Source organism: Radiomyces spectabilis (genome assembly GCF_025331425.1).
Source record: "Radiomyces spectabilis strain NRRL 2753 chromosome Unknown BYT42scaffold_5, whole genome shotgun sequence".
In the NCBI taxonomy this organism is placed as follows: Eukaryota; Fungi; Mucoromycota; class Mucoromycetes; order Mucorales; family Radiomycetaceae; genus Radiomyces; species Radiomyces spectabilis.
This window is the reverse complement of record NW_026251930.1, coordinates 1,502,448-1,517,319: the sequence shown is the minus strand read 5'-3', so window position 1 is coordinate 1,517,319 and position 14,872 is coordinate 1,502,448. Positions and strand designations below refer to the sequence as shown.

Genomic DNA, 14,872 nt, shown 5'->3' with positions numbered 1-14,872 from the left:
TTAATTGACCAAGCGAATCGGAGTGGCTTAGTATGTGTGACTTTCAAAACCGAACTGGTCGGATGCAGATTATCCCTCGCTGCATGAAATGGTGCATCCAGATATGACACTCCTGCAAAAACTGTACTATAAGCATACATCATCCGATCAGAAAAATTTAAGCTACCCGGTAGACTCTTGAACCTGAAGGTGACAAGATATTTCACCTCCTGTGATTAAAGATACATAATCATGCGGTAGCTAAACAGGCTACAAAATATTCACATTTTGAACTACTGTATAACTACGAAAAGGGAGACCTTCAACACCACTATATGTGAGATTATTGTTGTGCTTATTTGGCTAATTTTTTTTATGGTAAGGGCGAGGTAAAGTAACAGGCACAATAAGAGATGGTATTCGAGAGGCTCGCTTCCAAAAAGACGGATCCTTCACATCTCATTGGCTGAATGGTGTGCGGGAAATGAATAAAAACATAAGCTGCTATGCCAAAAAGACGGACCTGATCAAATACCGTCTCGAGTCACCCAAATTTGAGATTATTGATGCAGTATCAAAACAAAGGTATTTGGATGTGAGATATAGCCATCTTTGTTCTATCATTGTTCAATGATAAATGCATGCACAGACAAGCAAAAAATTGGACTGAGCCGTGTCTTTCAATTCTCTGTATCCAAAACTGCCACCAACTATCGTGAACAGATTCTTTTTTCTTACTCAATAACAAGCCGTCCAGCCGCTGTGCAATGGAGGCCGCCTGCCACCGGAGGCCGCCCTCTTACATTGAGTGACTTTCGTCAGACAAAAAGCCTAACGCATACACGGCATAACCTGGGCGAGAACTCTTGACGGACTTTGGTTTATTAATGACAATCTTATGGCAATACCATGAAACGTGTTGTTCCTGAACACGCGCAATGCAGCACTGATTGACCCCTCAATTCCATCCCGCCCAGGCTATAATGAATCTAGAAAGATGTGTGGGTATGTTGGGTATTTGAACAAAAATGAGTTAGTAAGTTCTTTGATTTGATTCAAATTTCGTCAAGATACTTTACCTTTGTTATTTGAGTTTTCAATAGCCATTGATCGCTTGACATAACTTGGATTATATGACATTGAAAATTTTTGAATTGGTATACGTTTTTTACATCATAGCAAAGAAAAAGAAATTGGAGGTGCCTTTGAACCAAATGATGTACCGGACAAAAAAAAACAGATGAATACGGACCACAGGTAAGCTTCTTCGATGCGGACAATAAAGTTGTTTCCAGGAACGGTTAAGCGATGGATCGGTGGTGTCAGCTTGAGCAGGCAAAAAATATTGAGTGGCCAGAAGTGACGGTAATTTCGAGCTGGATTCCAGATATCGAGAGCTTCCCGAATAAAAAGAAAGAAAAATAAAAAAAAAAACAATGGTCGCGTCAGTAAAAACCTCCTAAAAAACGCTGTGGGAAAAAAAAAGAAGAAAAGACTGCGAAAAGAATATGTACATGAAATATAAAATAGAAAATACAATAATTGGGAAGACACCTCGAATACGATATCATGAGAAGCAATCCAAAGAAGAGGAACATGAAGAGGACACGTGAGCGTTTTCCGATGAAAAAGATTGTCACACCACCGACGATGGCCATCCGGTTTCGCCAGATGGATGGATGGATGGCGAGAGAAAGTCAAGTTGTAGTATCCAAAACTTGTCAGGCGAAAAGAAAACGGAGAAATCCGGAAGGTAAAAGCAGAGATGGAAAATAAGAGAGGTAAGTCTATTTTGCCAGAGCAAAATCGATGGTAGACCACTCGACGCTTACCTTTTTGAGGATGGTAGTCGATTTAATCAAGTTAGATACACGGGATAAGAATGGTCTGGATGATGGATGCCGATGGGATCTTGATACAATGATAGTGAAAGTTTATCAAGCAAACAGAAAGAGAGAGAGAAAAACAAAAGAAGAAAGATAAAATTGAAGACAAAATATATGGTTTCCCATGGATGAAACAATAGTCACCCTACTGACGCATGAATTCATAGATCGAAGCGCTTCTGCTTATGTATTATTCGATTCATTGAAAATTGAAAGAGAATGAAAGGACATATATAGTATAACTGACAGAAAACCAAAATTAAATGATGCTACAAAGACGCCAGTGGTATCATCAACCACCTTTCTTCAAAAAGAGCTGTACTCACATTTTTATTTGGAAGACAACAATGCTCTGTTTGACCATAACTGGCGCAAAACGGCATCTTGCTGATCATTGTTTCGCCTATTATCGTGAAAGTGGGCAGCGAAGCATGGTTGAAAGATAAAAAAAAAAAAGGTTTAACAGGTCCTGATAACTTAGTGTAGACCATTATGATTTACAAATCGCTAATCACCCAAGCATTTTAATAAAGTGGGAGATAATGATCACTAGGCCATACGGCAAGCTTTTTGCTGTCATGCTAACTGATCCTAAACTATAGGACTTAATCGAAAGGTTACAATATATACAGTAGTCTCGATGTGGAATCACCATAACTTTCCAGTAACGATTAACAAAGAAGAAAAATAAACATGTTACTGTATGGAACATTTATCGTTCGCAAAGGGACGCATATAACATACCTACAGTGGAATTGATCGAAATGTAGACCTGCGGGACTTTCATTAAGGAAGTGCGACAGTTTCAACAGTTCCGGCTCGAAGCATGTCATAGTTTGAAGAGCACATAATGAGGACGCCAGCCGATCAATTTTATTCTGGAAAATGTCAACTGGAACTTTCTTATGGAAGTGTCTCTTGTCACGGGAATTTTGACCAAACGAACGAACTAACAGCACTATGCCACGCATCGTCCAATTTGTCCTTTTTGTCCACTCCGCTCTACGATTAAATATTCTCTGTCCCAATCAAAACGCCTTCCAAGACCGAGCGGTTTGAACAACAGTATGGTTTTGGTCTAGAGTTTAATCAAACCCCACAATGCAATAAAACGATTTACTAGTCTCAATCGCAAACAGGCAACCAACACGCGAATAACTTGCCCTTTGTCATAACACAACTGCAATTGATACAACGAAAAAAATGGATTTCAAGCCCTACATGCGCTTCGAATACATGGACCATGGTGTGTATAGTTGTCTATAAATAACGTGGTGATCTTCATGGATCGGTTTTATTGATGGGCAGCAACGAACTTTCTCTGCGCTTCGGTCACAGATTCCTTGAATGCTTCTACTTCCTCCCAGCAGTCGAGCGGTCGGGATTGGTTGTTCCTATATCGCGGACATCAGTAACTCATTCTACTGAAATTTTCACGACAGAAATCGAAAATCCCGGTCAAGCCTATATCAATACTTACTTGTAGCATAAAACAACAGCTTCCTGACGTTCAATAATCTCTGCGGGAACCTCCTTGGCGGGCGATCTAAAATTTTCATTCAGTCACTGTGGCGTCCAGAAGCAACAAAGCAATATTTTTTTGTTATCTTTACCGCTTGATTCTCTGAATCATGGTCTCAATGTCCGAGTTCATGACGACGGAATTGTGATCATTTTCAATGTTCTTTTTTGACAATTCGTTATAGGCGCGTTTGTTGACCTCCTCCTGCTGTTGTTGTGCACGCTTCAATTCCTCCTCGACACGTTGACGAACAATGGCTTCAATTTCCTCAGGTCGAGCTTTAGGAGCATCTGTGGCAGCACTCTGTTGTCAAACGAGCACAAAAATTAGCACGGCGATAAAATCTGCAGGTGTTGAAGCTAGAAAAACAGTAATATTCCTACCTTGGGCTTGCGAGCTTCGAGCGAGTCCACAAGTCCTTGAGAGAACTAGAACGAATCATTCGTGTTAAATGTTAACGTCATGCGTGAATGGGCACAATCAGGAACATAGCATACCTGAAGAGGTACGTTCTGATTGTAAAAGATAATAGGCTCAGACTTGGACTGCGTCGCTCCCATATTGGTTCTCTGAGTGTGGAGAAGTTGTTATATTCTGAAAAAACCGTAAATTAACGACAAGGGGACTTTTTTTTCACTGCTGCACCAGCTTCGCCGAGCCCGCCAGCTAATCGAAGAATGATGTCATCATCACTTCGAATGAGGATTCTGATTGGCTCCCGCACCTCTTATCGACGCCGTCTGCGATGGCGCGAATTCCATGCTCACGTCTTGCTGTGCAATAGACACACATATCAAAGGCTTTATCGACCGAAAATACTGTGTTGCTTACTTTAGGCCCAAAGAAAAAGAAGAAGAAAACAAACTGGATTTTTACGTATGTCATCCGATTGGATTACATAGGCAGAGCGGAAATTCTGAGATTTGGAGAGCAGTAAAAAATGCTCAATAGCCAAAAAAAAGAAGGGTGTTCAAATACATGGATACTTTCCCGCATAATGGTGATATCAACTAGCTCTAGAGTTACAATTGCATATGGTACATGAGATAGGACAGTCTTCGGAAAGGCGGTGAAATGGAGCAATGGAAATATGCCGGTGAATCAGTTATACTACTGATTTCCCGGTTGACCTGGCCATGCGGGTTTATCACAGCCGTCAAACTCTCCGTAGAACCGGTTAGATTCCACTACTTTATGGTCAACGCCACCAATGAGAACGTCACATTGAGGACATCTGGATATCTCTGTCGCACCTCCACAGTCACCTAAGTAGATAATAAATCACAAGGTTCTCATATCATACATGCAATAAAGGAAGAAAAAATCTCCCTTACCAATGAAGTAAGGATGTCGGTTCTCACATACGAACCATCGTCCACCCACTACACTATATCTTCCGCTGCGTGTTTCCTCGTTCATGGCCTGAATAATGCCCTCCTTTTCCGATCGCGTTAAAAGTTGTCGTCGCTTCTCCTGTTGCGATTTGATGGTATTGACTAGCTCGATCTCAGTCTTGACATATTTATTATATCGTAGTGCTGTATAGATCGGCGTTTGACAAGCAGGACACTGCCAAAGGCGAATAGCATTGTGCTTCCCTAATGGCCAATGTTTAGAGGGATTCATACGCAGGATTTCAATCTACAACTTACCGTTCTTCACTTGCGTGACAAAATAGGTATCCAGCGATTCAACCGAAAAGACTACACCATGACATTAAAATGAGAATCGTCATAAGGAAAATATCATAAAATAACGATAGACAATGTAACAGAAATATAGCTTACCACAACCACATTCAGGTAGCATATAAATGTTTTCGTTTTCCTCAAACTCGGCAAGAGTGCGAAGAGAAATACTGCACTGCAAGTGAGGCTGACACTTTTTGCAAGGAGGACATGGTTCACCACACAGCCCCGAACATTTATGTCTAGAAAGGTTCAATCAGACAAAAAGACAAACTTTGTGTCATAATCGTATAACTTACGAGCATGGTAAAGTCTTTGTACAACTTTTATTACACGGTCGGCGGTCACATGCCTAATTAGAAATTGATAAACGTATTCATAAAATGTAACGACAGGTAAAAGTACCTCATAGCATTTCTTTGTGCATTGTTCGTGCGGGCACTAAAGGAACCAACATATCATAAAATGAGAACCAGGAAATTTCTCCAGGTACGTAAGATAGACAATTCATACGACATTGGGGCATGGTTGGAGACAGGGACTGCACACTTGCCAGCAGTAACGACCGCATTTATATCCATGGAAACATCGGTGCTGACATGTCTCCAAGCATTGATCGGTATGTTCGTCCGCACTGCGACATCCTTTTGAAAGACTCGGTTATTCCAGTGTTCTTTTCATCACCTTCGACCGAGTTCCCATAACCCACCTTTGCCACAATAATGTCCGCAAACAAGCTGCTTAGGACAACTGGATGTGCAATCTTCTCTTCGATGCGTATGTTGAGTTCCACACTGTCAATATGCCTAATGTCAGTATCGGCAATTTCGCGGCACATTAATATTTCGCGGTTATACAAACCTTTTGCTTGCAAGAATGACCACACTCCAATGTCACAGAGCAAGGCTCCGTACATAAAGGTCGAAAACCACAGGTCGTTTGCACCACGTGTGTGCAATCAAGCGTGACGAATTCTATCTCTGAGCATCGAAGACTGGAAGCCGCTTCGGGAGAAGTGGCTTTATGGCATTCCACCATACGCTTATGTCCACAAGGAAGGGCGCACTCCACAATTACGTCGCAAACCGCCGGTTCGGAGGTGTACAAGGTATAACAAGGCCCTGAACGCGTGTGGCCGCATGGTAACGTCAACACCGCTTGATGGCGACAAGGAGGGCATCCTTGTTTTCGTTTTTCACACTCAAAGCATTTGTTCGGACAAGAGTGCGTGCAGCCTTTAAAACGAGGTCGTTCGCAGTATTTTTTACATGTAAGCAGAGAATGTGGCAAATGATGACACGCCTTTTTACGGATATGTTAGGCATATGGATCATTTCGACGCACAAAACGAAAATATCATACCTCTTTGCAGACATGCCCACAATCGAGGATCGTATTGCATATTTCCTACAGCAAGTCAATGAGCAGGTGTTTTTTCAAGGGACCCCATTATATGATCGATGGTATCAATACCTGACATCCACCGTTTTTGGCCTCGGCAAAATGTTTCCAGTGACCAGCCTGGAGGAGTTGTTTCCGGTGTTTCTGACATCGTAACCGCAATGAGGAAGAACATAGATCTATACATTCCAAATAAACATAAGAGACTCGGTATTTTGAAAGAAAAAACACTGTGAACATACCGTTTTCTCTCATATAATCAATGAAAATGTCCCAGCCCGCTTTTTGCATGAGAGAGGATTGGCCCACAACGTACAAACCGTATCGAGCGCGCGTCAGGGCAAGCATCATGTTATGATTTGGCAAGGACGATCCACAAGGCATGGCCGTAGAGACGATGCATACATGATCCTCCTTTCCTACATGATCATCCACGAGATGGATAACGATGGTCTGAACAACCGACGAGAAATTGCTGTAATGTGGCATTTCATACTGTAGATACGCCTCCAAAAGCCTTTTTTGTATAGGTGAAAACACGAGGATCGAAAGCTTCGGCGATTTCTCGCTTTGTTGCATCATGTATAACGCCAGGTGACACACATATCGCGCTTCATCCATGTTGTCTTCTGTGACAGTAGCTCCAACAAAGGTGCTCATATGTCTGTTAATACTACGAGCTTGAGGATCGGCGGCATAATCAATAAAATAAACTGCGTGATCCAGCCCCAACAATCCCGGCTTCGTTTCTTCCGCACGATTGTCGATTTCCATGTCAAGTGCTGCTGAGGCCGACGGACGTTGCAATGCATAGAAGACGGCAGCGACAGGTTCACACATGCGCCACTGTTCTTCCAAATTCACCATCTCACCACCCGACTGCCGCCATCGTTCAAACAGTGATACATCCAGGTGAGAAGGAGCACCGCGTAAAGGATCATGCCACACCTTTGGCTTGTGATCACTATCTCCGTTGCCCAGCAGGATAAGATGTTCCATACGTACGCCAAGGGCAGACGAGGCAATGACCGATTCAAGGATTTCCGAAGCTTCATCCACAATCAAGACTTTGGGCCAAAGTGCGGCAAGGAAATCGCGATTGGCAGCAGCAAAATCAGCCGTCATACCGAGAACCCGACCAAAGCGGCAAGTCGATATCAATTTTTGACATCGTGCTTCTTCCAATGTCTTTGACGCTTTGAACTGTTGATCCAACAGGTCATCAATATCCTTGTCAATATTCTGAAGCATAGCACGAATGACTTGTTGTACTATATTGCGTCTCTGTTCAGGTGTTTGTTCCCACAAACTATGGGAGGGGATTGTCGACCAAGCCTCAGTCATATCACCACGAACCGCGTTGCCTTGACGTGATTGTGACAACGGCCAGTGAGTAGCGGTACCCAAAGCATTGATGGAAGGCAAATGCTTTTCAATCCATCGTTGACGGGACATGTAATTTTGAGTTTCCATGATATCAGGGAGTCGGCATGATTTATTGTCGATCATGGTTGTCACGAGCGATTGATGAGCCTGGCGCCACTGATCGTTGAATCGTTGCTTGGCTGATTTTGGTGGCGTTTTGGTTGGATCGGCCGGCACCGCGTCCACGGGTTCCGCATTTAACCAGCAACTCCACACTTCATCGGAGGACGCTGTCGCATCTCGTCTGCCAACAAGCTGTCTGTAACCGGAGCGGAGTGCCTCTGCATAAGAAGGTGGCATGCTTGTTACTAGGACCGAAGGATCCCCATTTTGCACGCGCCAACGATAATTCCACAGAGCGGTCAGTTTGGCTTGTGTGTACGCCTGGTTCTTTTCAATGGAATTGATCTGTCGTCGATTGGGATCGTTGACATTGGGAACGCTTATATGGATACCTTGGCGTTCTGTTAAGCGTTGGATTTCCGACGGGCTACCAAAGCGGATGAGGTCAGGAACCGTGTCAATGACACGATCGAGAATGCTATCCAGGCCAGCTTCGGTGCGCGTGATCACGACAACTGGATGGAAGCACTGGCTATCAACTAGGCCCTGATAAATGAGCTCGACCAGCTTGCTAGCGAGATACGTTTTACCGGTACCGATGTCTCCGGAGATGACCGCGATTCGATGAGTGAGGGCATATTTGAGTGCATCTACTTGACTTGGCGACAGAGTGTAAAGTGCAGGACGCTGGTAAGGCGGCAAAAGAAGTTCCTGTTCGGACAATCGGGGCCAATCATCGAGACTCGGGTTCGCTCTACTGCCAGCATATTCAGGAGCCATAACGGTGGAAAGATCCAAGGGCAGATGCAGGTAGTCAGGCACTGTGTCTTCCTCATTGACAGCATAGGGGGAATTGTCCGCCTGCGAAATCACCTTTTCTTTTACATCTTCCGTTACAAATAGTATACGAGGTGCAATGCTCTGTGAAATATTCGAAAGTTCAACGTTCAAGCTCTGTTCACGCAGCCATGAAAGCACAGGGAGCAAAGCGTTGGCATTCGCATGACCCACCACCATGACATACGTGGTTGACCAAGTAATTTTCTTCAGTTCCTCGGGAGATACGTGAAGGGCAATAAGATGCGTATCGGGCAATGATAGCAGATTGGTATCGTTTACTTCGGACGAAATGAGGGCGACGATGGCATGAATGACTTTGCCTGACATGCTGGTCAAGTAGCGCTGATGATCGTCCGAATCCACCGTCTTTTCTGGCATAAGCATCGCGAGAGCACCTTCCTTTACAAGATGACGCATCGTGGATAGCATCTTGCTTTGAACCTGGAAAATAATTAATGGATCCGTATGCGTCGGACTAGAGATGGTTCCAAAAATGCGTAAGCCAGGAATGACCGCATCGGTGACATCGTTCGACCGTTTGCCGAAAATATAACTGTTAATGGCAAGACGCAATGGACCAACTAACTCTTCACGAAGCAACATGTAATGGATCATCAAATACAGATCCAAACTAGCATCTGGCCAAGGTTCGGTCACGAAATTGACAGCATCCGCAAGTTCAATACGGCTACGAGTCATTTCACCGACTGACCCGGAATCGGCCCCATTATCCTTGGCGGAAAAATTGAATTTGTGTAATGGGGCAGTGGTCAATTCGGCAAGGATATCGTTTGCATCAGGAAGCAATGGTAAGGTCTCCCGAAGATCACGCCATGCGTCCATCCAGTCAGCTTCGTTATCCTCTGTTTGCCACTCTTCTCCAGGACCTTTTTCCAATGATTAGTGAACGAGATCAAATAGAAAAAAAAAAACAAGACCATGAACTGTGCTTACTTGCATTGGCGAAAGATGTAACGGCCAATAATAGACATTTGGCTTGATGGGCATCGCGTTCGGAAAATGTATGCTGAATTTTGTCGAACTGAGCGCGGATGACATTCACAGGGAAAACTTCGGAGCCGTCGGGGTAAATACTAACGTATATCTGCAAGCATTCAAGCAGTGAGAAGAGATCAATAGGTATAGCGACGTAAGACTGCACGTAGTTTTGGAGAGCGGCGAGGAATGGAGTCATATGCAAGCGAATGAGAGCGGCCACAGTTAATTTATCGGTATTTTTGAGATGCGGTTCGTCGTCCAGCGTACGTCCACTAGGATGAAGAACACCCATGGTTTCTTCTTCTTTGAGAGTGAAGATCAGGGCGTGAATGAGACGCGCAAAGGTACGACAACTGTAATTCTTAATGGAAGGAAGCAACGTGGCTAGACGTTTCTTGAACTTGGGAATGGTTTGACGAGCAAAGTGGTTTTTCTCCACCAAATACAAGAATTGGAGTGTTTCAATATCGTCTTTGGAGTTCATGAGGGATGAGAAGCCCATTGGATGAGGCGCGGATAGTGGATGGAAAAAAGGAGGACGAGGCGATACAGCAAACTGGTTGGGCATATGCGGCTGGGTCATTGGATTGATGGGTTGTTGCTGCTGCTGCCAAGGATACATGCCTTCTTGCATAGGTACAGCGGCATACATCATATTGGGAGGGATGGCAAAAGGTATATGTCCGGGTGAAACGGTCTGAGGAAAAGAAGCTGCCGTGTTGGTGGTTGGTAGATGACGGGCTGTGATATGAGCATAAGATGGCGGACGGGCAAGCGAACCAGGCGAGCTGACCGGTGGTGAAGTTGGGGAGGTCAAAGATGAGCCGCTTTTTTTACGTTCGTCCGATACAGGTCGAACAAAGTTTTCCCATTCAGTGGCTGTCATCCAGCTCTTCTTCTTTTCCTTTTGCTCAGATTCCTTCACATGGATATCCACCCCTTGAGTCCAATGATGCATGGCTTGTGATTGGACGTTCGCAAAAGACTCTGACTCAGACACGTATTTGACCTTTTCTGAAGTACGCGTTGTCCGTGCCGACGACGACTGTTGCTTCACCGCGCCGCTTGATTCTTCGGATTTCGGAGTTGCGCTGCCATGAGCCGATGCGGTTCCTGTGGCAAAAGAGGAAATAGGCAAGCCAGGAACGTCCCATGAAAAGCTACACAAACGTCCATCACATTAATCGATATACAAACATTCTGCTGTGCCAAACAATACAACAGGATTCAGGTAAGTTACCTTGGAGTTCCTGAGCTGGGTCCTACTTTGGACGGCGGAACATGCGACATGGACGACGATCCATAAGCTGACTTGGATTGTTCCAATTTCACGACATCGTGAGAGCTAATGTCTTCAATCGATATCATGCGTGATTCCTGAGGAGATCGAACTTTCGGTGGACCATAACGGGGAGATCGTCGACGAGGGTCAGCTGAATAATTGCGAGGTCTTGAGAATTTTGGAGGTGATCGGGTTCGTTTATCAAGCGCCTCTTTGATCAAATGAACAAGCTCCTCATGGGAAGAAGTAGGAACTTCCTGCGTCATGGTGGACTTGCAGCTGGAAAACGTTTCGTTAATTCCCAAACGGCTGGAAACTTGTCAAAAATAATTGACATGGAACGGCAGCGGGGTTTAACAGTTTCACCAATTTCTGTACAAAAATTCAAACAATTTCAGAATTGCTGAAACTTTGGAGCTTACCTTGATCGAACAATGTTTGTTTACTCAATCCTTAAGAATGATCGGTTGCTTGGACTTATTTTGGAGGCATGGTCACAAAGTTATAGTTACGCCCCATTGGAATCAGTATAATGTCTTTTATGGATAGATTTGTAAAACCATTTTTGCCTCTCATTTGAAAACATATCAACATCTCCTTCTTATTGAACAATATGTATGTTGTGCATCTCCTTGAATCTGCTATGGAGTTTATTATTTCCTTATCGTCGTCTCCAATAAGCTTTGCACTCGTCAAGGGCGCTGGGCGCTCTTCGTACTCCGACCAAGCCAGGTGAAGAGGCCTGGCTTTTGACCAATCACAGTGATAGGATAATCATCAATCAAGCAGTCATGCCGCATTTTGCACAAAGAGTGACAAATGCGGGATTTCTTTTCTTTTTCGCTGGTTGACTTGACAGTTCTCATTTAATCGTTTTTTTGCACTGATTCATGTCGTCGGATCCGAGATCGCCACTTATACCACCTGTATCAGAAACGGTGGAGCAAACCACCACTTATGCTGCCATTGACCATCGTCAACCACAGGAGTCGCCATCGTCGACTAACAACGATGTCACAATAGCAGTGAAACAAATGACGACTCGTACATGGCGGAGCAATTCCTACGTATGGTCCATTATTATGCTCGGCATTCTTCTATTTGTATCTACTTGCTTGGAAATCGCTGTACTGAAATTTAATCTGCCGGGTCTTGACAAGTAAGTTGCATCGATAAGAATCGATAGTGATATTTAAGTGGAATTAACCATTACTTTTATTCTATTGTCTTAGAGAGGATCGCGAAGCAATTCATTTTCCAAAGAACTTTGATGACTTGAAAGCACTCAATGCTATCATGTCGGGTTACATTCAACAGCATTTTGTGAATGTCTACACGACATTTTTCTTTACCTATATTTAGTAAGTCTTTTTTTTCATTTCCCGGAACATCGCATTATCCGAACAGTACATTCATACTCCGACTATTACCAGTTTGCAGAGCTTTTCCTTGCCGGGATCCATGTGGCTCTCGATTCTGGGAGGTGCTCTGTTCAATCCATGGCTGGCATTGTTGACCGTAGCTATTGTAAGTGGTTCTACAAGGAAAAAATCCACGATAGTAACTGTTAATTCCGTTCCGTAAATTAGAGTTCTGCTATCGGTTCCACGGTTGCTTATGCCATTTCGGCAAGTCTAGGTTCCGTGGCCGTGATGCGGCTTTTCAGTGACCGATTCATGAAATGGAATGATCAGGCAAGTAAACCGATCCAATCAATAAAAACTGGAAGTGGCTCATTTTTTTTTTTGCGACAATAGTTGGCGGATCATCGAAAGCATATGTTTAATTATGTGCTTGTGCTCAAACTCGCTCCTTTACCGCCCAACTGGTTGATCAATCTTGGTGCACCCCATCTCAATGTCCCTGTGTGGGCTTTCTTTTGGGGTACCTTTTTGGGTGTCGCCCCTCCATCGTTTATCCACGTGCAAGCGGGTGCGGCGCTGGATAAATTATCATCTTCGGATGAACTTGTGCTCATGACACCAATGAATGCACTCTGGTTAATTGCCATTGGTATTGCTGCTCTGATTCCCGTTTATGTTCGACGCCGTTATCATTTGTAAATAGATTCTAATGGAATGAGATAAAAAGAGACAGGTTTCTATGTTCTGTAAATAAATTGTGATCACCTGTTCAAATGATGAGGATCTTGTAGTTTATGGAATAAATGCAATTGTGTATGTAAAAAGGAATATTAATGATGTTTGGTATCATCCTCTCGTAACACCGGATGCTTGGGATCAGAAATAGACCGGCTTACGGCGGTGGGATGGGTGTGAAGACCGATTTCTGCATCAGTAACTGATAAACTACGATTGACTCCAGGTGCCACATGACGTGCCGTAGTTTGGTCCATGTCCGCAGGCGCCTGTTCATCAAACGATCGTCGAAATCCAGAAGCATCATGACTGGCTGTCTCGGATAACGCTGCCAGCTTTTTAAACTTTTCTTCCTCGTGCCTTGCTTTCTCCAGATCCATTTGATATTGTAGGTTCCTCACCTATCATCATCGTCAGCTGGTCGGTCCCTCACACTCAGGTAAACGTCAATTTTACCTCTAGCTGCTCCACACGCTGTTTTAACTCGTCAACCATCGTCTGCAAACGGCTGGCCTCCTTTCTATCATTACCACTGTCGGACTGTTATCATATAATAATAAAAAAAGATGAGCATGCGTTACATTGAAGGATATTCTTCGATGCTTACCTTTGGGGATGCTGATACTTGATCTAGGTGGCTTATCCTCGATTGACAGGATTTCATTTCAATCTTTAATTGCTCCAATTCCGAATCCCGTTGGCTATACTCGCTGTGAGTCAGTCACATCAAAAATTCATAAAACGAAAATCGAACAGTGTTTACCTTTGACGTTCTTCGAGGGCGCGATTTTCGGTCTGCAAACTTGTTATTAATTCTTCCATACCCCACCACTGAGAAAGCAGCCCTTTGATATATCGTTTCTGCTCTTCCATATGCGCAGTATCTTCTTCCCTGTAAACACCATCCTCAATACATGATCTTTTGCCAGGATCACTACATGTAATACACTTACCAAAGTAGCATTTGCCGCGTGAGCTGTTTGACCCGATGTTCCAGTTCTTCCATTTTTTCCACCGAAGGTTGCAACGTCTTTAATTCGTTTTGTAATTCAAAAACTCTACGTCAATCAATTAGTATGTGTTCAACTCTCTTTCCTGTCACGGACTTGTCATATAAGGTCAAAATAGTTAGATACTCACTGTTTCCGAGCATCGGTTAGCTGGAAACGCTGTTCTTCGAGCAAACCCTCGTACTCTGTTATTTTCTGTTTGGCGGTTTCCATTTGACTCTGCCATTCTTTTCTTGCCTCTCGGTAATTGCGCAATTTGTTGGACTGCTCATCTTCCCACTTGACATGTTTGGATTTTGTCATGGCCGACTCTGCCTTTAATTTCTCCAGAGCGGCGGTCGCTTGCTTCAATTCGGCTTTGAGCATACGGGTCGTATTATACTAAATAGGGGGAAATTAGTTGCCAAAAACACACTTATCAACAAACATGGTGAATTGGTTCCTTACCAGCTGCTGTCTTTCTGCTTCTACGGAACTGTCCAACACATGCTCACGATGCAATCGACCGATATGTTGGAGATGTTGCTGTTTAAGAAACAATTCAAAGTTGAGCTCGTTGCGGAGGAGCAAAACTTCTCTTTTAAGCGCTGCAATCAAAAGACGCGTATCCGAGGAGGTGGAGGTTTTGTCTTTTCCTTGTCTTGCCGCATCAGTCAAGGTATCGCTGGCTGCTGCTAC

At 43.9% G+C, this 14,872-nt stretch overlaps 4 protein-coding genes across 4 annotated transcripts; 1 reads left to right on the top strand and 3 right to left on the bottom strand.

Annotated features, from left to right (window-relative positions):
- Positions 1 to 2,752: 2,752 nt before the first annotated feature.
- BYT42DRAFT_566459 (uncharacterized protein) lies at positions 2,753 to 4,010 on the bottom strand. Its single transcript, XM_051567982.1, has 5 exons — positions 3,885 to 4,010; positions 3,771 to 3,815; positions 3,479 to 3,690; positions 3,346 to 3,411; positions 2,753 to 3,259 (listed from the first exon to the last, which is right to left on the bottom strand). The coding sequence occupies exons 1-5, from the start codon at positions 3,945 to 3,947 to the stop codon at positions 3,160 to 3,162; spliced, it is 486 nt and encodes a 161-aa protein (XP_051424702.1). The 5' UTR covers positions 3,948 to 4,010; the 3' UTR covers positions 2,753 to 3,159.
- Positions 4,011 to 4,497: 487 nt separating this feature from the next.
- BYT42DRAFT_494470 (P-loop containing nucleoside triphosphate hydrolase protein) lies at positions 4,498 to 9,503 on the bottom strand (the record flags this gene model as incomplete). The annotated part of the gene is made up of 13 exons (XM_051564301.1): positions 4,498 to 4,652; positions 4,722 to 4,985; positions 5,040 to 5,090; positions 5,175 to 5,317; positions 5,375 to 5,427; positions 5,481 to 5,516; positions 5,589 to 5,730; positions 5,785 to 5,812; positions 5,933 to 6,377; positions 6,438 to 6,482; positions 6,549 to 6,655; positions 6,719 to 8,036; positions 8,079 to 9,503. 13 exons carry the CDS (start codon positions 9,501 to 9,503, stop codon positions 4,498 to 4,500), a joined length of 4,212 nt encoding a protein of 1,403 aa, XP_051424701.1.
- A 2,412-nt stretch (positions 9,504 to 11,915) lies between these two features.
- Positions 11,916 to 13,210, top strand: BYT42DRAFT_566453 (snare associated Golgi protein-domain-containing protein). The gene is made up of 5 exons (XM_051567981.1): positions 11,916 to 12,244; positions 12,318 to 12,446; positions 12,519 to 12,612; positions 12,675 to 12,779; positions 12,843 to 13,210. Exons 1-5 carry the CDS (start codon positions 11,976 to 11,978, stop codon positions 13,146 to 13,148), a joined length of 903 nt encoding a protein of 300 aa, XP_051424700.1. The 5' UTR covers positions 11,916 to 11,975; the 3' UTR covers positions 13,149 to 13,210.
- Positions 13,211 to 13,213: 3 nt separating this feature from the next.
- On the bottom strand, positions 13,214 to 14,257 carry BYT42DRAFT_304869 (uncharacterized protein). The gene is made up of 5 exons (XM_051562935.1): positions 14,138 to 14,257; positions 13,948 to 14,076; positions 13,792 to 13,885; positions 13,641 to 13,724; positions 13,214 to 13,585 (listed from the first exon to the last, which is right to left on the bottom strand). The coding sequence occupies exons 1-5, from the start codon at positions 14,188 to 14,190 to the stop codon at positions 13,280 to 13,282; spliced, it is 666 nt and encodes a 221-aa protein (XP_051424699.1). The 5' UTR covers positions 14,191 to 14,257; the 3' UTR covers positions 13,214 to 13,279.
- Between the last annotated feature and the right edge of the window lie 615 nt (positions 14,258 to 14,872).

Coding starts and splice junctions, on each gene's coding strand:
- BYT42DRAFT_566459 (XM_051567982.1), bottom strand. CDS start 3,947: ATGGGAGCGACGCAGTCCAAGTCTGAGCCTATTATCTTTTACAATCAG. Junction 3,412..3,478: donor ATGATTCAGAGAATCAAGCG/GTAAAGATAACA, acceptor TGAAAATTTTAG/ATCGCCCGCCAAGGAGGTTC. Junction 3,260..3,345: donor GCTGTTGTTTTATGCTACAA/GTAAGTATTGAT, acceptor TCCGCGATATAG/GAACAACCAATCCCGACCGC.
- BYT42DRAFT_566453 (XM_051567981.1), top strand. CDS start 11,976: ATGTCGTCGGATCCGAGATCGCCACTTATACCACCTGTATCAGAAACG. Junction 12,447..12,518: donor TTTTTCTTTACCTATATTTA/GTAAGTCTTTTT, acceptor GACTATTACCAG/TTTGCAGAGCTTTTCCTTGC. Junction 12,613..12,674: donor CATTGTTGACCGTAGCTATT/GTAAGTGGTTCT, acceptor TCCGTAAATTAG/AGTTCTGCTATCGGTTCCAC.
- BYT42DRAFT_304869 (XM_051562935.1), bottom strand. CDS start 14,190: ATGGAAGAACTGGAACATCGGGTCAAACAGCTCACGCGGCAAATGCTA. Junction 13,886..13,947: donor GCCCTCGAAGAACGTCAAAG/GTAAACACTGTT, acceptor CAGCGAGTATAG/CCAACGGGATTCGGAATTGG. Junction 13,725..13,791: donor AAGTATCAGCATCCCCAAAG/GTAAGCATCGAA, acceptor ATATGATAACAG/TCCGACAGTGGTAATGATAG.